Source organism: Corythoichthys intestinalis, chromosome 1 (assembly GCF_030265065.1).
Source record: "Corythoichthys intestinalis isolate RoL2023-P3 chromosome 1, ASM3026506v1, whole genome shotgun sequence".
Classification (NCBI taxonomy): domain Eukaryota; kingdom Metazoa; phylum Chordata; class Actinopteri; order Syngnathiformes; family Syngnathidae; genus Corythoichthys; species Corythoichthys intestinalis.
Window position 1 is genome coordinate 66,418,464 of NC_080395.1, and position 23,216 is coordinate 66,441,679.

The following is a 23,216-nucleotide window of genomic DNA, read 5'->3' on the forward strand; positions in this document are numbered from 1 at the left end:
CCTGTAATAGGTAGTTTACAGTTTTTCTCAATTGCTTTGGTATGTTTCTCAGATCAGACTTGCAGTCCTCAAAACTACTTGCTCAATCCTCACAACATCGCATCACTAGTGCACAACTAGAAAGCAGTTTTTCATTGCTTTGAGCAAGTTGCAGATGTTTTTGTGCATCCATGCAAATGATTTTTTACAATTCTCTGCTCTTTCATACATTATCAGTTGCATCACCATGATGGTCAAAATGGATTATCATGGGTCTCAATTGAATAGTCTCACCACCCACAACATCTAGTCATTACGTCATTGCATAAGCCTTTACACGCAAAAGGGATGAATATGTTGTCAGTATATGTCGACGTGTGTTATAGTTTCTGAGCATTTTCTTTACTTATTTTACGTATTTACTTATTTTAACCTGCCAAAATTTGTAATAGTTTTGGACAATGTGAGTTTCCACCACGCCAACATAATCAGGGAATGGTTTGCAACCGACAACAGAATGGTAATGAAGTTCCCACCACTATACTCCCCATTCCTCAATCCCATTTTTTTTCCACATGGAGATGGCAAGTGTATGATCGCCAGCCTCACATTCAGACGACTCTCCTGGATGCCATGAATGCAGCATGCTGTGACATCACAGCAGATGTCTGCAGATGCTGGGTAAGGCATTCCAGAAGATTCTCTCCACGCTGTAGAGAGAACATCCCTTCTGATGTGGATGAAAATTTGTTGCCAAACAGAGAAGAACGTCAAGATGTGTAGAAAGAATGGGTGAATAATCCTGACTGAATCTGAAGTTTAGTTGTGTCGATTGTCTTATATTTACATTTATAATTTTGCTTCTATGTTATATTTCTTTGTGATACTCAGTGCTGTTTTTTGCTTTCTGTATTGCAATGACATGGTCTGACATTGTGAAAAGACATTGTGAAAACAGTGAAAGTGTAAACTGAATCTTGTCCATTCTCTGGCAAACAATCTCCCACACACAAAGGTGTAACTTGCAATTTTCATCAAAACATATACTGGACTGTCTCAGAAAATTAGAATACACAATATTCTAATTTTCTGAGACAGTCCTGTACATTAATCCACCATTTAAAGCAGGGGTGTCCAAACTTTTTGCAAAGGGGACCAGATTTGGCGTGGTAAAAATGTGGGGGGCCGACCTTTGCTGACGTCCTTTACATAGAACAATATACAGGACTGTCTCAGAAAATTAGAATATTGTGTATTCTAATTTTCTGAGACAGTCCAGTATACTGGTACACCATCTTCAGCATCAGAGCCTTCCACCAGAGTAACTGTTTAATTGAGAGCATTACTTTGCAATTTGACTCTCTTGTCTGTACACAATAAAACAAGGACTTGTCATTCTGACAGCATCGGCATGTTCACTGACACAGAAATTAAATTTTGAGTGATAGACGAAGTATTTTGCACAGAAAACTGGCTTTTGCAGGTAATCCATGTTGTTTTGCTCCTTGCATGACATGTTGTGAGGATTGGACAAGTAATTTTAAGAATTTCAATTCTGATCTGAGAAAGGTAAGAAAGCAATTGAGAAAAACTGTGAAACAAAAAAGACCTGCATCCACCACTCCCAGCCGCCTGATTGGCTAGCGCCACTAGCATTCTCCTAGTGAGCCACACTAACCACTACTACATTGTGTTGACCTCAAAACCAACTTTATTTGGGACAAATGATTGAATGTAGCAGGCAGTGATGTTTCCATGAAACTGTGACATGGAATTTTGAATATGATCACCTATCAATTGAAAATTAAATCAGGAAAATTTTACATTTGTATTTGGTTGATTATCTATAGAAGGGGTGCTACGGTAATTGTTTTTGTTCCGAGATCTACTCTTCTAATAGACAATCTCCCACGATCTACCTTAACAGCGACAACATAATTAACTATGTACAATTAAAAAAAATAATGATAGTAAAATAATATTTTAATGCCACGATCTACCCACACAATCAATGTAAAGAGCACTCGTGATCTATAGTAACATTACTTCTAGACACATTTAGAAAGCCTGTTGTTTTTCTTGTAAATAGTGCCACAATTGTAAGAAACATGTTTGTGGGCCCAGAAACATTGCTGGGTGTGGAAAATTGCCAAATGTTTGAATTAATAGATGCCATTGCGTCTTGTTGCAGATGTGCTGGAACCTGAATTTATGGACTTGTGTTAAGTTCAGATCCTGCCACTCTTCTGATCACAGCACTGATAATTAGGGGCGGTAATCACTGCGTACCTCACGATACAATACGATTTGCAATTCAAGACACACAATAACTATTATATCGTGATATGGCGATACAACAATTATCGACACATGGGTCACGAGCTCAATCTATGATATCCTATGATACAACTAATAAATAGAAAAACAGCTATTTTGGACATGAAGGTAGTTGATGTGAGAGCAGAGGATGCAGATGACAGGGTTAGATGGAGACAAGTGATTCGCTATGGCGACCCCTTAAGGGAAAAGAAGAAGATCACTAGTAGATGTCCAATTCATTCGAACAATGAGGGTGGCAGAGAAAGGACTGGATGTCTATCGCTGTCAATGACGTCAATAAGTTAACATGGACAGTTTTTGACATTTGCTGTGAGAAAACTGCTTGGACCTGTTGGTTACACCTTTTAAAAATGATATTTATCCATTCTTGGCGGGAGCATATCGATAACCTATTGAGATACAAAGTATCGCGATACATCACCATATTGATATATTGTCACACCCCTACCTACCTATCTCATCACTAGAGTCCATTCTCAATTGGGACGGATTTGGCAACATCCACATTCAGCTTGGGACAAAATTCTCTTCTCAAAGATGACAATGCTCATCAATGAAAACAGCAGAATATTCTATTTAATATCTAAGCAATAGTTTCAACAAGCCTACTTAGCTGCACATTGCTCACAAATATGGCAACATTTAATGGCCATTAAATAAGCAACAACAAAATAGTTAGCTAATCTTTTCTCTGGAAGGCTGTGTCCTTTTTGTTCTTCATTCAGATGAAAGCCATTGTCCCTGATGTTATTTATTGTAGCACACACAAGCTCTTTTGCTGCCCTTCACCTGAGACACATCTGCTCTGACATGGCGATGTATCTACAACAGCTTAGAGAATTCATTCACTTTTCCCACGGCAAATCCTCAAATACTGTACTTACTTATTAGTTCTGCCAATCTGCGCTGATGAAAACAACAACTCAAATGTTATTTTCATTCAAAGTGAGGGTTCTGTGAATCTATTGTGGAGGAAAATTATCACATCTACAACCCCTAGCAACAAGTAAGGAATCACCAGTCTCGGACGAGTATTCACTCAGACATTTTATCATGTAGAACAAACTCAGATAAAAAGCTTAAAAAATAATGAATTAGTTCAAAAGTGCAAATCTTTAGCATTCAGAAACACTAAAAGAAATGAATAAAAAACATTGTGGTGGTCAATAAATGTTACTTTTATAGAGCAAGTGCAGGATTGTATACTGTATATATGGAATGGAGGGAAAAATATGGAATCATGAGAAACAAACCAAGAAATAACAATCAGAACACATCTCTAGTATTGAGTAGCACCACCTCTGGCTTTTATGTCTCTTGACTCTTGACAAGGTGATGATGCTGGAACTTTTGTTTGGTGCTGTTCCAGTGAGATTTACAAAGATGACTGCCTGAAGAAAACATCAAAATTCCCTCAGTCCTTGATGATATGGGGCCGGATGTCAGGCAAAGGCAAAGGGAAGATGGCTGTGGTTAAATCTTCAATAAGTGCGCAAGTTTACATTGAAATTTTAGACAGCTTTCCTATCCCTTCAATTGAAAATATGTTTGTCATTTTCCAAAATGACAATGCATCATGCCACAGAGCTAAAACTGTTAAAGCATTCCTTGGAGAAAGACTCATCCAGTCAATGTCATGGCCTGCAAATAGCCAAGATCTCAACCCTATTGAAAACCTGTGTTGGAAATTTAAAAAAAAAAAAAAAAAAAAGGTCCACAGCAAGGCTCCGACCTGCAAGGATGATCTGGCAACTGCAATCAAAAAGCACTAAATTGGCACTAAATTAATAAAGAATACTCATTAAGTCCATGCCTCAGAGACTGCAAGCTGTCATAAAAGCCAGAGGTGGTGCTACTCAATACTAGAGATGTGTTCTGAATGTTATTTCTTTGTTTGTTTCTCATGATTACATTTTTTCCCCCTCAGAATGAAGTGATTCCATATGTATTTTCTTGGACTTGCTCTATAAAAGTAACATTTACTGACCATCATAATGTTTTTTTATTAATTTTTTTAATGTTTCTGAATGCTAAAGAGTTGCAATTTTGAACTAATTCATTATTTTTTCAAGCTTTTTATCTGAGTTTGTTCTACATGATAAAATGTCTGAGTGAGTGCTCGTCTGAGGCTAGTGATTCCATACTTTTTGCTAGGGGTTGTAGTAGTCGTATGTGCAAAGATTTGTGACAAAATCTCAGAATTATGGATACTTAGCTATGTTAAGTGAACACAGGGATGTATCGTAAAGCATTAATTTGTCCTTTCCTTTACTCTGTCCTGCTTTTAGGCTTACAGGAGCAGCAGAAAATAAACGTTGGTACTTGGCGGTGATGTGCGCCACGCTTTTCTTTTACACCATTGCCACCATGGCCTTCACTTTCATGTACAAATATTACACGCACCCCATTGCCTGCCAATTCAATAAGGCCCTGCTGTGGATCAACTTGGGACTCTGCTGCCTCATGTCTTTCATTGCAATCACGCCATGTGTCAAGCAGAGTGAGTTAATCAAACACGCTCGTATGCCTGTCATCAACTCACAGTTGCTAAATAACACTTAAGCCATCTCCAGCAATGTGAACATACCCCCCACTGAAACTACTGCCGCTGTAGATAATAATAATTAAATGTAGTGTTCTCTGGTGAAAAACACAGCAGGTCTGACTGGTCTGTTGTGCCTGATTTTAACATCTGCCTACAATATTCTAACTTCTCTCATTTTGGGGGCATCATCTTATTACATTTCATAATTCTTTTTTTTTGGGTTTTGTTTTCCTTTGAAATGTCTCTGTTCTGACTGGATGATTGTCTTCACAGAGCAACCTCGATCAGGGCTTCTTCAGGCCTCCATCATCAGCTGTTATGTCATGTATCTCACCTTTTCTGCATTGTCTAGTCGCCCTCCTGAAAAAGGTGAGCTCAAATGAATTAAAAAGAGATAAGAATTTAAACAACCTTTTTATGGTCACAAAATCTTCATCAAAATGATAGGATTAAATGCAACAAAAACAGTATTGCAATATATATTGACTGTAGGTACCATGCAACAAAAAAAAAAAAAAGAAAAAAAAAAAAACGGATTAAAAAAAATGCTGGCAGCTGTGGTTGCCTTAATTATACTGTCAAAAAACCTGGAAAACAGTGCATCGTTCATTGTCACATTAACAACAAACTACCATAAAAAGAACTATTTTATGACTATTATGTTTGTGTTTAATTTATACTTTTTATATGCTCTTATATAAATGTTGTTTTACATCAAAAAACTAAAATGTACGTATGTGTAATCTAATGGTTGTGACATCCCAGTGCTCCCTTTCTTTTTTTCCACCTTGAGTTCAAACAAATGCAGTTACATTCTACAGTCTACATTCTACAGTTTAGCACAGACATGTTCAAAGTCTGGCCCGGGGGCCAAATGCGGCCCATGGTCAAATTTCATCCGGCCCCCAGCATCTGTCATAAAATCAATAACATCTGGCCCGCACACAGACTTAATAAATTGGTCAGCAGTACTGCTACCAGCATATGAGGTAGCTTACACACTAAATGCTGCTCCTCATTTACCCACTAAAAAGCTACATTACTCTAAGCAACATTACCCCGTGTGACCTTTTACTCCTAATTTTCTAAAATGGCGACAATCAACAAAAAAAAGAAAGTTGACTGTGACGGCCGATGCTTCAAGAATAGGTGGAAATTGGACTATTTCTTCACTAAAATACGCAACAACTGTGTCTGCCTCATTTGCAAAGAGACAGTCGCTGTTTTTAAAGAGTTCAATGTATGGCGATTTTACCAAACAAGACACGCTGACATGAACGACAAGATTACAGGGAAGATGCGTAGCGAGAAATTGAAGCAACTTGAAACTAGTTTAAAGTAGCGCAGTAGTTCGCGCGTAGACTGCCAAGATGGCGGCGTTGATTCAAATCTGCACTCAAAAGTAAGGGCACTGTAAAAACTGTGACATGTCACCACACTCAAGAACATAATTGAATAAAACATAACATAACATAATAATAATAATAAAATATAAAGCATAACAAAATTTAGCTCCCATGATTTTCAGAAAAAAACAAAACAAAACAAAAAAAACAATCTACAAAAATATACGATGACCGAAGCACTATACAATTTTTATGTGTATTTGGCATTTTTTCAGTTTTTTTTTCTAACAGTGAATGTATTTTACTGTGAATGTAACTTTTTATGTATTTATTTAATATATTCAACACTATAGTATATTTTATACATTAATTTTTACATTATATTTCGATTGCATATTTTCACAATTTGTGATTTATAGCAGTGTTTTTCAACCTTTTCTGAGTCACCGCACGTTTTTACATTGGAAAAAAATCTCGCGACACACCCCGACTCAAAAATGTTCCAAAATTACTTTCTGTACAGTATATTCAATTATAAAATATTTTCTCAATATTTATACTTACTCAGTTTGAAAAATTAAACCGGTTCAAATGAACACAAAGCCGATATCCTGGCAGGAATTCAAGATACACACAAAGCTCTTCTTCTACAGCTCTCAGGTTTTATTGTTTTATAGCAGTTGGGCTTAAAAAGCTCAGAATTATCAGACAGGGGGACTTTAGCTATGTCTTTAACCGCATCAGGGCGGAGCATCTTGCTGACAATGGCTTTGCAGGCAGGTAGTATTAATGTCTCTGCCACAATGTGGGACTGCATTAAGCAACAAGTTCAGCAACAAGGTAACTGGCTTTGAGAACACCTTATTGTCCTCGACATTGTGTTAGAATAAAACACAAGGGGAGGATTGACGTTTGTCAAATATGGATAATATGGAAAGGACACTTTCGTGTATATCGACACTTGACGAGTCTAATCAAATGATGTACAGTAGACGTGCTGTGTTCCACATCGCAAAATCCGAGCAGTCCTTGAACGCAACACGAGCAATACCTCGCTCATCTGCACATGACCGAAACCTTCTATCTACTCTTTTGTTCCTACTTCTTCCGCCCGACGACGAAAAAACAAAAATGTGATATTGAATAATTTCTCGTGGCATACCTGATAATCTCTTGCGGCACACTATTGTGCTGCGGCACACCGGTTGAAAAACACTGGTTTATAGAATGACTTGGCTTGTGGTTCTCATTCTTTCCATATATGTGAGACTTCTTGTCAGAGACCTACTTTTCAAGGTGGCATTCACCTCAGTGTTCACACACACCCACACGCCCACACACGACACACATCTTTACACACATGCAGATCATCTGAGATGAGATGTGCTCTGACATGCATGCTGGGCCAGTGGCCTGTGGCGAGACAAGACTGACGGATATTTGTTTCGCATTCCACTTGACTCCATTGACAACATAATAACAGAGGCATAAAACTCATTACATGCTGTTTAAAAACTGTAATTAGTTGGCTTCATACAGGTGAGGAAAGCTTCTCAACACGAGTTTAGGGTAAAATTGTATCTGACTTTTTTAGTAATCATATTTAGCTTCATCCTTAATGTTCAATAACTTCCTGATATTTACTGGCTTTCAAGTGTGTGCGTGTTTGCAAGTGTGTGTTGCACAGTATACATGAACAAAAGTGGTCCATTAGTGTGAGGGCCTCAAGTATTTGCCTGTCTGCATCTGGATACACACACAGACACACACCAAACCCTAACCATTCTGCAATGACCTTATATGGACTTGTTATTTGTCCCCTCAAAAGAAAGGAGTAACCACAATGTACCAAATATTTATGTTGCCATGTGGATACCTGACACACACATACACTCAGCACTGACACACACGAATGCACATAGACCACCCCGCCCCTGCCACTGAAACAGATAAACATTTCTATGAAGGCATCTAAAAGTGCAATGTAAAAGCCAATTTAAAAAGTAAGACGCAAATTTTCTGCAATACAGTACATGTAAAGGTATAACTTTGTCAACAGAAGAGTATACATGACAAAGTAGGTTCCTATCAAATTGTACAAACCCATTATACAGTATAGTTTAGAAATTTTGACCAACAATGATGGCGTAAAGGACCTCAGGAGATCCTTCTGTTAAATGCGAAAAGGTCACAGGCAAGAGAGTCTGAAAAAGTAACCGAACGACAAATCTGGAACATTTATACCTTCTGTGTTCTTATCTGTTAGTTGTTTATCAGGGCATGAACATGACAGTATGTTACCCCAGCGTGGGGCAAGATGGGATCCAAAATGAGGGCAATGCTGTGGCCATCATTGGAGCTGCAATCATGTACTGCTGTGTTCTTTTTGCATGGTAAGATTCTCAAGTTGCTGGTGACACATTCAAAAACTCTTACCATTGAGAACAATTATTTAAGAATGCACATTGTGGAATGAATGTGTTCTATGTTTCCACAGCAATGAAGCTTCCTACCTTGCAGAGGTATTTGGTCCATTTTGGATGATCAAAGTTTACCGCTATGAGTTCCAGAAAGCCACATGCTGTTTCTGCTGCCCCGAGGAGGAGGAAGGTTTGTACTAGGGCAGTAATCATGCTTTACATTCATTAGCTTACACTTCCTGCATCATTACAGCACAATCATGTCAAGTACATTTAGGGAAGGTGATGTTGTGCAGCCAGTGGAATCAGTCCTACGTTCCATGACAAAATATTGATCAAACCTTTCTATTTTACTGTTTCCTGCTCTGTGACTTGGGCCATTTACCCATTGACTTCTTTTGGTTCTTTTTCAGTCGAGGAAGAGTTTGTGATCGATGATGACAACAAGGGCTGTCAGAAGGTCATCCATAATGAGACGCAGAGAGTGGCATATAGCTACTTTTTCTTCCATTTTGTCTTCTTCTTGGCCTCACTTTATGTTATGATGACCCTCACCAACTGGTTCAGGTTCGTTTAAAGATACAATACAGCAGAGTATGGATACAACAAAATACAGATACAACAGATTTTCTTATATGCACAAAAATACACTGTATTTTGGCACACTGGACCCTTTAATTTTTAATCATTACCTTCCTCTGATGATTTGCCCTCTATAGGATCACACTTGGAATTAAGTCTATGCTTTTAAAGTTTACTGTCTGTATATGAGAGATATCACTCATTCATCTTCTTCTGTCTCAGCATTATTTTTATGGATACCTAATGTCATAATGTTATGAAAAGTCCAACAGTGCCCAAATTGACACCAAAAATCTAAATATGAAAATCACAAAATTCCCAAAATTATGATAAGGGAGAAAATGCTTAAACACCGAAAGTAGGAGCTGCCCTTTTGGGATGAATGTGACATCAGTTATACCCACACTCCTTTGTGCTGGAGGTAACTTATTACCTACGTGCTTATATTACACGTTACATCAATGAAAAATATCAGCAGGCGCTGTTAGTGCACACCACATAAACACTGATAAATGTCAAAAACAGTTATAAAGAAGCAAAGATAATATAGCCGCACAGTCATCTGAAAAAAATAAGACACCCCATTAAATATTCAGTTCTTTATTAAAAAATGTTCACATATCAATCAATGTCTGATCTTGTTTTTCTTTATCTCTGGAAAAGAAAGTGATTTAATTTCATGTAAACAACACAAATTAACATTGTTTTATTCATTAAACCAAATATATCATAAAAAATGCATTTTCTAACTTAGGAAAAAGTGTTACCCCCTTTGGCTGAAATAACTTCAGTGAGACACTTTTTGTAGCCATCTAACAGTCTTTGACATCCGTCTGAAGAAACTTTGCCCCACTCCTCAACGCAAAATACTTTAAACAGTGACTGACTGTTGAAGTGAGAGAAAACACCATGGTGAGATCAAAGGAGCTGTCATAGGCCTTGAGGAAGAAGATTGTAGACGTTTATGAGTCTGGTAAGGAATTTCAAAAGATCTCAAAAGAATATAAAATCCGCCATTCCAATGTCCGGAAAATAGTCTACAAATGCAGGATATTCAAAACAACTGGCAACACATGGCCAGGTCAGGCCGTCCAAGCAAGTTCACTCCAAGAGCAGACCGCAAGATGCTATAAGAAGTCTTTAAAAACCCTAAAATATCATCACAGGACCTACAGGAGGCTCTTGGTGCTGTTGATGTGAAAGTGCATGCCTCTACAATCAGATAGAGACTTCACAAGTTTAACCTTCATGGGAGGTGTGCAAGAAGGAAACCTTTGCTCTCCAAGAAGAACACGAACGCCAGACTAAAGTTTGCCTGAGTGAATATAGACAAAGACCAGGACCTCTGGAATAATGATCTTTGAACAGATGAATCTAATATTGAATTATTTGGACACCAGAACAGAGGACATGTTTGGCGTAAACCCAATACAGCATTCCAGGAAAAGAACCACATACCAACTGTTAAGCATGGAGGTGGAAGTATCATGGTTTGGGGATGCTTTGCTGCAGCAGGACCTGGCCAGCTCACCATCATAGATTCCGCCATGAATTCTATCGTGTATCAGAGGGTGCTTGAGGATCATGTAAGATCATTTGTGAAAAAATTAAAGCTGAAGCGAAACTGGACCCTGCAACATGACAATGACCAAAAACATACCAGTAAATCCACCAAGGACTGGCTGACATAGAGTCCTGGAATGGCCGAGTCAAAGCCTAGATCTTAGTCCCACTAAGATGATGTGGGGTGACTTGAAATGGGCTGTACATGCAAGAAACCACTCAATCTCACAGCTGAAAGTATTCTGTGTTGAGGAGTGGGGCAGCTTTCTTCAGACCGATGTCAAAGACTGGTAGATGGCTACCAAAAGCGTCTTACTGAAGTCAATTCAGCCAAAGCGGGTAACACTAGCTATTAGGTGGTAGGGTGCCCTAATTTTTTCCGTGGTTAGAATATACATTTTTGTTAATATATTTGGTTTAATGATTAAACCAATATTAATTTTTGTAAAGAAAAACAAGATCAGACATTGATATGAGAACATTTCTTAATAAAGAACTGAATATTTAATGGGATATCCAAATTTTTTCACATGACTGTACACTCAAAGTTACCATAAGTGTTCTGGGGTTGCTTTTCTTCTTCTACAGACAGACAGTTTCAGATTTTGGCTTGGGCAAATTGGAACCATTTCATTATCGAAATGGGCGACTTATCCCCCCTGTTGCCTTTCTTTGCTCTCGTTTTTCAGCTGGCAGTGTTTTAATCATGAAACATGAAACATTTGGGCAGAAAATGTGACGAGGCTTTTGTAGACTTGAACGCCTGTCTCCAACCTGCATGCTGCCACCTTTTCGTTTGGCAAAGTGAAATGAAGCATTTGGCAATGTTGGACTGTTGTATTTACCCTCCGTCCTGTTTGTTTTTTAGTTGTTGTTGTTGTTGTTTTGTTTTTATTTTATATAAATATATATATATTTCTATTTCTGAGTCAATATTTAAAGAAAGAACCAGAAAATTCATTGAATGTTCCGTTTTATTTTAAAAAACCTGCTAAATGGACAACTCAAGCAATAAAATTGACTGTACTGTAAACAGAAGCTTCATTAACAAACTCAAAAACTTAGCTTAATGGCAGATTGCCAGCAACTATCAGGTGCATACCATCACCTACTGTACAAGACAGTGGTGCTTTTTTTATTGGACAATATCCTGTTCCCCTGCCTAATCTTGCTTGAACTCATGTTGCTGCCTCTAGTGCTCAGTTACAGTATTGTTGCACTGGGCTTATCGATTACGCCGGAGGCATGAAAAAAAAAACAATTACCGGTAATTCACAATGAGAAAAATAGAAAACAAACAAAAATAATGCGTAATGCAGGTGACAACTTGAAAAGCAGTGGCATGAAAAGTATAGCTACCTGCTGTAAAATGTCGTGAAGTAAAAGTAAAGAGTACCACTCCATATTTGTACTCAAGTAAACAACAGATACACAAAAATGTACTTAAATGCAGTAACGAAGTACTTTTACTTTGAAGTACTTTTTTTTTGTTACATTCCAACACTGGTTGTGAGTCGTGCAAAAAAAACGAGATTCTGATTTGCTGTAATGTATGTCAATCCAAGGCCAAACGCTGAATGTGAGTCGTGCGAAAACGATATTTTGATTTGCTGTAATGTATGTCAATCCAAGGCCAAATGCCAGGTTGGTTATACAGTAGACTAAAGGGGCATTGGTTCCTCTGCTAAAAAAAAGGACAGTTTTACCTTGATGTCAGTCATAAGACAAATCCAATAGCAAAAAAAGGTGAGGGCAGATGGTTCATCCTTTTTTTTTTTTTTTTTTTCCAAACAAGGCTGTGATCTACTGACACTCTTTAAGATCTACCAGTCGATTACAATGGACTTATTGGATAGCTCTTATTAAGAGGGTGAACGCTTGTTTCCATTTTGGCTTGTTTTATGGCTTATGAGTTTGTTTTGCAGTAAATTTTTACTGTCTGCTCCCTTCTGCAGTTATGAGTCGGCAGTGCTGGAGACCACCTTCACTCACGGAAGCTGGTCGACATTCTGGGTGAAGATGTCATCATGCTGGGCCTGTGTGATCCTCTACCTTTGGCTGCTGCTGGCCCCCTTGTGTAGCTGTCAAAATGATTCCAGACCCCGCCGCTCCCGCATCAAACGACGCTCGCCGTCCTCCCGTCACGTCACTGTAAGCGTTTGACGTACAGCATGAAGGCCCGGGAGGTCACCTGAGTTCATTCCTCTTCAGGGACACCTTATCGAGGGGTGTCAAGGATGGAGGTTATATGGTTCAAAGGTCTAAGACACACATTGCTGTGAGACGGAGGGCCATATGAATCGTGGAGAATTCAATGTCATGAAGTTGAGGAAGACTTGACTGTGAATTGCCAAAGTGAACAGAAGACGTCTCTGAATGGAAAATACAGGGAATTTGGTCACTTCAAGAGAATTTTTCAATGACTGAAAAACATTCTAAACTTGACCGCGATGGAATTACCAGTCTTTTGTATTTTTTTAGGAGACAGTTTTATTGCATTTTTATTTCAAGCCAGAAACTTGCCATTTTAGGTCTGGCCTTGGATGATATTGGTGATAACTTGCTGTCACATACCGCATGGAATGTACAGCTGTTTACGATTGCTTTTATCTTTTAAGACTATTTGAGGTCAAAGGTTTTATACACTTTTACATTTTTATTTTTAACATTGTCAAATGACACTCTAAATCCGCTCAATTATATACACTGCTGCAAATCAAGAAAGATTCCAATCAATTTTTATTTTTAAAACAGTTAATAAGAGTTAATAGTTTAAACTAACAATCTAAGTAGAAAAAAAGAATAATACACAAATGTTAATTAAGTTTCTTCACAAGTATTTATGCTTATAATCAAATGTAAGTCTGTCTTGCTGGGAGTAACATTTCCTATGCTTGTACGTGTTAAAAGCTATCTGTGGGGTCACCAACAACTGTCATAATGTTCATCCACACATTAGCTCTCTCTCAGCTCATGGCTGACTCTTCACTTTAGCCACCGTCATTGAAAACCTTCTAATGAGATCACTCAGTATAATCAGTTGAGCTTTTATGTGTAAATATCTGCCTTTCTACAGACTAACATGTTAAGTTCAAAATGAAGTGGTGAAAGCTTTTTAAAGAAAACGTGGGGGAAATGCATGCCCCATCGTGGCTCCCCTGAAAGTTGCAGTCAACAAAACCTGTTTACTTAGGTCAAAGGCTCTAGATGCCAAGTCAGTTCATATAACAGGTAGCATCCTTTGCTTGTTTTCTCAGATTTTGTCATTAGTATTCTGTCAAGATAATGTTATCATCCCAAAAAACAAAAACCTAAATTAGACTATAGACAAGTTTCCGAAGTACTTCCGCATTTCTGCAAGCGACTTCCGTTTTCAAATTTTTTATCATTGATTTCAATAGCGCTGGAGTGGCATCACTCATTAAAAACCCTGAAAAAACAGGATTTGGAGATACCACATCCTTCTGCCACCTCGACATGGGAATACAACATTAAGAAATAGCCGAGGGTGACCACAAGTAAAATATTATCATATTTTATTGACGAAGGCAATGGATGGAAATGCCATCAGGAACAATGTTCCCTCTAATTTTTCATGTGTCTGAGCAGACACAAAAGCTCCCTGAGCACACTGCGGACCACGGTGAGCAACATCAGACCTTGGGCCACACATCAGTATCACGCCTGTTCAAAACCCTGGGTCATAGCAATTACGTGGCTTATTAAAAGAATGAAACGACAGCAGCAATTTTTATTACCGGTACTTTACTTTTAATATCATTGATTTGGCCCACATAAAAAGAAAAAGATAAAAATCTCATTGTTCATGAGATTTGTACTATGTTATATTTGAGAATCCTGCTTTAACCATAGGAAGAATGCTGCTTTGGCCTGGGGAAGGTCCAGTTCTGGCATAGATGAGTTAATAAATAAAGCATAATGAACAACCACAATGGGAGTACAGAATAACAAACTCACACATTAAAGCTGTTCAGACAATAAGGACAATCAAAATTCATATTCTCAGTGTTTGAGCAGCTACACTGCAAAAACACATCTCCTTAAAACTAGTTCAATTCCCTTGTTTTCAGTGTAAATCTATTAGAAATACATTAAATTATCAGCCAAATCATACTATTTTACTTTACAATTTTTACTTTAAACATTATTTGAAAGCATATTTTTCTTGATTTATGTGAAATATTACTAACTTTTAGATGTATGAGCTTAATAAGAACAAATAGTAATATTTAAGTAAGTGGAATACAGGGCAGGTTTAAAAATAATAATAATAATAATAATAAACAAAAAACAGAAAAAAATCTCTCAGTTTCACCGCTTGTTCTTCTGATTACACAAATTCAGACAGCCTTTACATCTTAGAAGAACTGTATTTCTTTTTTACATTGGCTTGATGAGTGCAGTAATGCTGCCTGTTCCTTTTGCTACGATAAAGGGTATGCATTTGCGTCTCAGCTGCACTGTTGTTAACTAACTAACCTGCACGGTGCGTATGCACAGGACACATACTGTATGCACAACACTGTCAATGCAATGATTGGCTGTGTAGCATACGTGAATTGACTGGAATCTTATCATTGCCTAAACACCTGTTGCTCATTGTTTTACGTTGCAGAATGGTACAGAAAACAATTTTGTTGGTCTAATTAACTAGATTATATGAGTTCTAAAATTAGATATTAATTAATACTGTAGCGCTTGCGGAATGTTGCTTCAGTAAATCAGCACAGGAGTCTAGCTTTCTTTTCAACACCAATGGGCACGCACCAATAGACCCTACTCACCTACGTCACAAAATGACGTGTCGCTGTATCCGCCATATTGTCCGTCATTTTTAAGCCCTATTCTCAATGGTTTCAATTAGTCGTGCAATTTATAGAGCAATTCATGGAAGCCCCGGTGTTATCTGACGCTGTAAACTCATTGGATGCGTTGCATAAAAGGCGTTATGTGGAAAAGCTTCAGTTTATCCATTCACCAGATCCATATTTGATGCCTAAATCGATGTTTTTCGACCCGCTGTCTTCGCCGTCTCTGCCTGACATCTGCTACCCTATCTTGTCCACACAAAATCAGCCTATTCTCACGAAAGTTTGAAAAACTTTAAGAGCTTGGAGGCTTATAAATACTTCGTTGCTGGTTGGGTGAAACAGGTCCTCGTCCACGAAAATTCATCAGGAATCTATCTTGTGCTCGGGAAGGTGAGTTACGAAATTTTCAATTCAAAATCTTTTGTTCTTGCTAACATCCACTGTCAAGTCTAATGTATTTCATGTCATTTGTCAATGAAGCTAGGGCTTTTAATGTTTATATGGTTTAGCGATAGCACTCTCACTACATACATATATAATATGTAATAAATATGAAGTGCGATAGCACTACTCCAGATTGTCCCTAGTTGAATTTATTTTTTGGCTTTTGACTTCAATAGTGAAATTGTAAATTAATTGTATGACAACTGTCTTATTATCCCCTTATAATTATATATTTTCAGGTAGTTGCTTCACAACGTCTGAGTGTATGTTGTCGGCGATTAGCCTAGCAATGATCTTAATTGTGGTTGTCAGCCCAAAACCCTCTAAATATATATTAAATGCATCTTACCAGATATAAAATGACTACTACATAATCTGTGGTAATCGTTTGGAGCCCAGTTTTCTCGTCGAATTGCAGCAGTCCATCTCGCTCTCCTCTCCGGGTCTCTCGGAATCCGGTAGAACTTCAAGTCTCTCCGTCTGTCTTCTCTGTTATTGCAACCGACCGCCACACACGCCTTCACCATTTTGATTATTAATGTTAACGAGCAGAAAAACACGCCATAATAGGAGGAATTTACGTAGCGGTAATGCGTCAACACAACGAGTTGATTGACCATATGGCGCGGGGGCGTGGTTGTGACGTCATCTGAGTAGGGTCTATAGGAGTGTTGCGCTGACACATTACAGTGGCGCCGACAGTTGTCCAAGTTGCGTTGCCGTATCGAACGCACCAATAGGAGCGTCGCATTGCTGTATCGAACACGCCAATAGGAGTGTCCCACTGACACGCTACTGCTGAGCTGACAGGCGTAGCGACGCTAAAATACGTTTATGGTGATTTTTATTTTGTGTGCTGCATAGATTTTTTTGTGCGCAAGGTATGTTCAAGAAATGCGGGATTGCGCACGCGCGCAGTTTAGAGGGGACATTGATCAGGCACTTGAAAAGCTCCAAGGCATTCCAGTACCTGCATAGCCACAAAGTTGGATGTGTCCTCATACACGAACATGGGATTTTTTTCTTCATGAAAGCGGATGCAGCACCAACCCAGTGCCTCAATGCTCCGTACCACAGAGCATGGGTGCTTGTAACAAAGGAGGGAGACATCGAAACTGCAGGCTACAGCTGTAGCGCAGGTCCCGGGAGTTCGTGTGGTCATGCTGCAGATGTGTTATGGAAGGTCTGTGCACCAAAAATACGAAACCTAAAATCTGGCGCATGAAACGACTTGTTGCCTTTGCTATTGATATTAAGATGATTATTGTAATTATGAAATGTAATAATTTTTACTAGAACTACTGCTGCTGCTGTAGCTACAACAACAACACACGCTAACTACTAGGCAAGTAAAACTACCTTCTTAAAAATAAGAACAAACATAATCTTTTAAGTGGAGACTTTAATTTTAGAGCAGCTATCCACATTCTTGAAATATTGTCTGCTACTGGTTTCCAATGTAAGGCGAATGGCAGGGTACATCCACAGTGGTGCTTTGTAGCTGGTCGGTGATATAAACATTCCCCTTCAAACAATTTCTTTAGGCGCTTCCAGGAGTTCGCACAGCCATGCACAGCGCAGTAAGTCCCGGACCCTTGTATACGATCCATTTTTGGAGAGTCAGTGGGTTCCTTTGATATGATTTTGACTTTGTCAACACACTGCTAACTTCAACCGCAACTCATGAAGTTTTTTCTAAACCGGAAGTTCGAAGCAGAAATTTTCCAAGATGGCGCCGCCCATTTTTCGCCCAGGAAACTTGTCTATAGCACAGAAAATGTGCATTATTATAGCAAATGAGTCTAAAATAATATTAAGAAATATTTCAATTATTGTAGAAATTAATTTTGGAGCAAAAATTACTTAATTACTTTTTGTCTGGCTAAAAGCCAAAGAAATATTTCTGGATAGGATTCTAAACTACGGTATAGATCTCTCTTACTGAAGTCTTACTGAATCACAAGACAGCAAAAGGAATGCACGTTGGAAAAAATGATTAAATGCAATCAAGAAGAATTTGTTTGTACTAGTATTTCCTGCAAATAGGATATTTCCAACATCCTGTGAATGACTGCTGATCAGTTGAGAATGTGTATTAGCTACTCATCTTTTAGACGCAGAACAGCATAAATGACAGAAGATGAATATTTCTCAAACAGATTAAATTGTGTTTTCTGTTTACATATTGGTAATTGTGCATTTGCTACCATCATTACACAAATCACAAGCCATTATTGAATGAAATTATGTCTCAGAAAGGATAGAAGCTTTCTGCCTCTTGCCTTCAAAAGCAGTCTGTTCAGAATTTAGTGATATCTGTGAAAAACAGCAAAAGTTTGTCATTCCATTTGTGAAAATGTTGTCAGAAGCACAGTTAATAGCTGTATGTTTGGGCAATGCAGTACTACAGTACAACACACATTAGTAGTCAAGTTTGAATGTAGCAATGCGCTTCTTTTTCAGTGATATGCTATTGAAGTCTAGTGGGAACAAATTGCCAGTTAAGTACTTAAGTGTGTTGCGAATCGAAATAAGGATTACCCTGAACAAACATTCCTGTTGAAGTGGATTGGTGTGACATATGTCACAGTGCTACTGAGGGGAGCTCCAAGCCCATCTGTGATGACTTGCTTACAGTTGGTAAGCAGTGGTCCAGTTATCTGTAGTTCTGTAGCAGGTATTCACATTTGTATATTTGATGCTATTTTTTCTTTTTTTAATACAATGTTGTCTTGTTTATAATGATGGTGTTCTGTCTGATTTGTTACACTGTGTCATTAATGAGTATCAGGGAACTTGACATTCTCAGAAAGAGCGGTTTCATTGGGAAAAAAAAAAAAGCCACGTCGTCCAGTCGTTTGAAAGAAAGCCATATTCGATATTTTAAATATTTTGTATTAGAGCTAATAAAAATACAAGCAGAAGATATTTTGAAAAAAGTAAATTGTAAAGTTGTTCATTCATTCATTGTTATAAAATAAAATAGGAAAATAATAATATATTGCTTACCATACATGTTGATACAGTATTCAATCTTCATTATACTTTACACAATTCTCCTATCATCTTTTTGGCAACCCTCCCCTCAGCTTCGTGGAGATCAATTAGATCAATTCTGTCATGTCACACAGGTGTAACCATCGTAATTTTATTATTAGAAGAAAGAAAGAAAGAAAGAAAATAATGTACTCAATGATGTGAGGGGACACAAAACGATTGACTACAATGTTTAATTTTGTGTGTTCGTTTTAAAGCAGGTTTTTAAATCAGTTAAGGATTGAAATGAAGCAGGTCATGTAAAAATTGTTTTAAATAATGTGGCATACAGTCTAAAAGCTCACAAATGACCAACAATATTGGATTCCCATTCAATCTGCTTGAGCATCAGTATCACTCTTAGGCTATTTGAAATACACTTAAATTTAAAATACTGTATGCATTGTTTTGGCACATAAATATGAGACTGAAAAAAACAAGCTATTTGAAATGCATGGAGCATACAGTTCATTTTAAAATTGTAAGTGTAGTTCACTGATACATATACAATATTGGTCTTTTGAAGCATGTGCTGCATGTCACTGCCACACAATAAAATACAGCAAATTTTTTGGCATAATAACACCAATTTAATTTACCACATAGCAGGCGAACAGCCATGACACTGATGAACTGCACACAAGGCACCACAAAGCGTATTTTGGTTGATGCTTATAACCATAGATAAATACAGGCATTATGGAACGATGTCACAAAATATTGTGCAACGTTTCAAAGAAAAATCCACCTCACAAACCTCCAATTGTCATGTTGTAATCATAGCTGCAAATGTACATTTCTTCAGAGGTGGGTAGTAATTTACTCCGTTTCATTTACTTGAGAAACTTTTTTTCCCATGTAAGAGTGGCATTCCATCAAAATAATATTACACAAGTCAAAGTAAAAGTAGTAATCCAAAAAATTTACTCAAGTACAAGTCAAAAAGTATCCAGTGAAAAGAATACTCATTACTGCATATTTTTGTGTGATTTTTTTTTTTTTAAACAATTTTTCTCTCAGCACAAACTTGTAACTGTTGTTATGATGATGATACTGTACAATATCCCATTACATAACCACATTAAGCCAAGGAGAAAAAAAAAAAAAATCATTGAATTCCGGCGAGAGAGAAAAAAAAAGACGGAAATAAAGCATTATTCGTCCAAAGACCACCCTTGCCCTCAAGTGGAGAAACTTGTTCCTTGTTTGAATAGTGAATAGTTCCTTAATAGTTACTACTGTGAAACTAAAAATATCATATCTCCGGCTTTCCGTGGTCAATTGGTGCCAAATAGAAACTGGGAGAGAGGTTTAAATCCGTGCTTTTGATTCATGTTGAGGGCAGCGCTCTATGTCAAATACTTCATATTTTACGGCGCTTTAAAGACGCTACGTGATTGAACAGGCTGGCGTGATCATAGAACGATAAGCTTGCGTCTGATTGGTATAATACACTCTAGTGATTATTGTTGCCATTTCTCATTGGTGAAATTAGAAGCGCTACTCTTGGCATCACTGGCAGATAAATATATATATACAATATGTGGAATAAAGAAGAAAATGTAACAACTCTTGTGTAGCCCAAAGTAGCAGAGTAAGAGTAGCGTTGTTGTTGTTGTTTTTTTTTTTCCACAAATCTACTCAAGTAAAAAATATGGCTTTGTATAACTACTCTTAGAAGTAAATTTTTCTCAAAAAGTAAATATAAATGTAACGTGTTACTACTCACCTTTGCATATTGACTTTATTTTTGCCAGAGATGCCGACAGTAGCTCTACCAGTTTAACCGAGTAGAGGTCGCTACAATAAACACAAGACATATCATTCAGCGGTAACAATGTTTTTTCTCCACTAGAATGCAATCATGCACTTTGGACCAGTAACGGGTCATGGGGTTCTGCCCTGAATATGATGATTTTTGTGTGTCATCTTTCTGGCATAATACGGTCATGTAATAGGCTTGCTATAATACAGCATAGTAATAACAGTTCATATACATGAAGTTGTCCTGAGAAAAAATATGCCATTATTTAAAAAAGACAACAACAAAAAACAACATTGTAAGCACTTACTCACAATGTTACTCATTGAGTATTTTTATTTAACGAATACTTTTTTACTTGTGCTTAAGTAAATTTTTGGATAACAACTTTTACCCTTGTAATATTAATTAGAGGTAACGCTACTCTTACTTGAAGAAAAATTTTGGCTACTCTACCCACCTTGTCGAATTGGTTCTGCTTGAATGTCATAAATGGAGTAGTCTGTTTAACACGCCGATATCTGTTGCAACATACTTTACTTGGTTTCTGTAATTGCAGTTCATATAAATATGTCAAGTTTAGATGAACATTTACTATATAGCTGCACTGTACTTGAGACACCAAACATCAGATTGATTATATATTATTGTGTATATTAAGCTCTTGACATATTAAAAAATCAAATACACTTGTCCAAGTCATAACACATTAGTGAGTAAATTATATTTATTTCACATTAAAATACTGGCAGCTGCTCATAATAAGCAAAGGGTATAAAATAGACATTAGACAACAAAGTAGGATAAAAGCTTAAACTACTGAAAAATTTCTGATGTTTATTTTTAAATAGATATATAAATCATATATCCATGCTTACAAAGGCTTATAGTTGTGTCGTTATTAACCTAGTCATCAATTTATAATGATACCCTTAATGTTAAGTGTTAAGAGGTGGATTTTGCCTTAAAATTGACTTACAGTATTTTATTGTGTATAAACTTAACTAGACTTCAAAACAAATGACACGCACATTTTTCAGTAAATGATCTTTGGTTTGTGTTTACAGGTGGTTTGAGCTGTCCACCTAAAGTGCTCTGTAGAACAGTAAGCAATGCAGGCTTTTAAATAACTCTTTGGTTTCTTAGTGTGGAGATTTTGAACTGGCTGTCATTTCTCTCCAGTGACGATGCTCTGGTATTCATTCCTTCATTCCTTGGATGGATGAATGCTTGGAACGTCAAAAAAAGCCAAAGTTAAGTCGCATTCCGTGTTTCAGTCAGGTCACGCCACGTGATGTTTATGTCCTCTGTTGTCGCACAGTCTCTGGAGTTCCCGCACTAGCTCATCCTCTCTCGGTCTGTATGGTACCACGTAGCTGTCCTCTTCTAGTAGAATGCGATTTAGGGTCTGCTCGTAGTTAATGTGTCGGCGCACCATTAGTATGTACTGCTTGCCCCGCTCCAGGTTGGGGCAGTCACATACATTCGGGACCCAAAGGAACTCACGGTGCTCCAGCCGGAAGCCGTTCCGGTAAGTGTGAAGGATCTGGACATCGTAACGTGTCTCCTCTCCTCTGTACAGCTTCCCTAAGACTCTGGCTCGAAAAACTAATTGGTTGAAAAAGCATCTTTTAATTATTCCAAATCACTTCATCAAAGTAAAGATAAAAAAAAATTCAGACTTACTAAAATCCTTTCGGCAATACTGCCTCTGGCGTTCTCTTCGACCTTTGACTCTGCGACATTTCCCACAATGCCCTACAGTTCAATATAACCAGAGATGATAAAACAGGTCATCTCATTCCATATCTGTAAATTGTAAACTCAACCAATATCTGGAAGGTCTGCGCAGGTGTGATGTTATTGCCATCAACTTACTTCCTGGCGAGGGTTGAGGGAGCAGGTTTCTATGGTTCTCCTCGCGTTCCAGGCGAGGCAAAACGGGATGGCGGGGAGGGTGCAGTGCGGGCTTCTGCGGCTTTACGACTGCTTGGCACAAAAGACACAAAGGAGTTTAAACCAGTCAGTATAAATATCATTATACTTCGAATTAAGATTTGATTGATTGTTTCCACCTACTAAGACTGCTGTACTTTTTCATACCAAGCACGGGAGATTAATTGCAGCTTTGCATCCTTCTTATGTACAGGACATATTAACTGATTGTTAAGAATATATGAAAACAAGTAACAACGATTAGACCAGTGTTTTTCAACCTTTTCTGAGTCACGGCACATTTTTACTTTGGAAAAAATCTCGCGGCACACCACAAACCAAAAATGTTCCAAAATTACTTTCTTTACAGTCTATTTAATTATAAAATAATTTCTCAATATTTATACTTACTCAGTGTGAAACGAGTCTGTT

General features: G+C 37.7%; 2 protein-coding genes across 5 annotated transcripts in view; one reads left to right on the top strand and one right to left on the bottom strand.

The window, feature by feature from the left end:
* Nucleotides 1–15,845, top strand: part of serinc4 (serine incorporator 4) — a 54,833-nt gene extending 38,988 nt beyond the window's left edge. For all 3 annotated transcript variants that reach the window (XM_057836742.1, XM_057836750.1, XM_057836734.1), the window contains exons 6-11: nucleotides 4,608–4,819; nucleotides 5,138–5,233; nucleotides 8,477–8,603; nucleotides 8,708–8,820; nucleotides 9,044–9,197; nucleotides 12,731–15,845. In XM_057836742.1, the coding sequence (XP_057692725.1) occupies nucleotides 4,608–4,819; nucleotides 5,138–5,233; nucleotides 8,477–8,603; nucleotides 8,708–8,820; nucleotides 9,044–9,197; nucleotides 12,731–12,938 (910 nt within the window). In that variant the 3' untranslated portion in view covers nucleotides 12,939–15,845. The remainder of the gene's footprint in view (nucleotides 1–4,607; nucleotides 4,820–5,137; nucleotides 5,234–8,476; nucleotides 8,604–8,707; nucleotides 8,821–9,043; nucleotides 9,198–12,730) is intronic.
* Nucleotides 15,846–19,241: 3,396 nt separating this feature from the next.
* The window catches only part of adamtsl5 (ADAMTS like 5), an 82,470-nt gene continuing 78,495 nt past the window's right edge, over nucleotides 19,242–23,216 (bottom strand). For both annotated transcript variants that reach the window (XM_057836721.1, XM_057836713.1), the window contains exons 11-13: nucleotides 22,728–22,835; nucleotides 22,536–22,607; nucleotides 19,242–22,457 (exon numbers count right to left, since the gene is read on the bottom strand). In XM_057836721.1, the coding sequence (XP_057692704.1) occupies nucleotides 22,132–22,457; nucleotides 22,536–22,607; nucleotides 22,728–22,835 (506 nt within the window). In that variant the 3' untranslated portion in view covers nucleotides 19,242–22,131. The remainder of the gene's footprint in view (nucleotides 22,458–22,535; nucleotides 22,608–22,727; nucleotides 22,836–23,216) is intronic.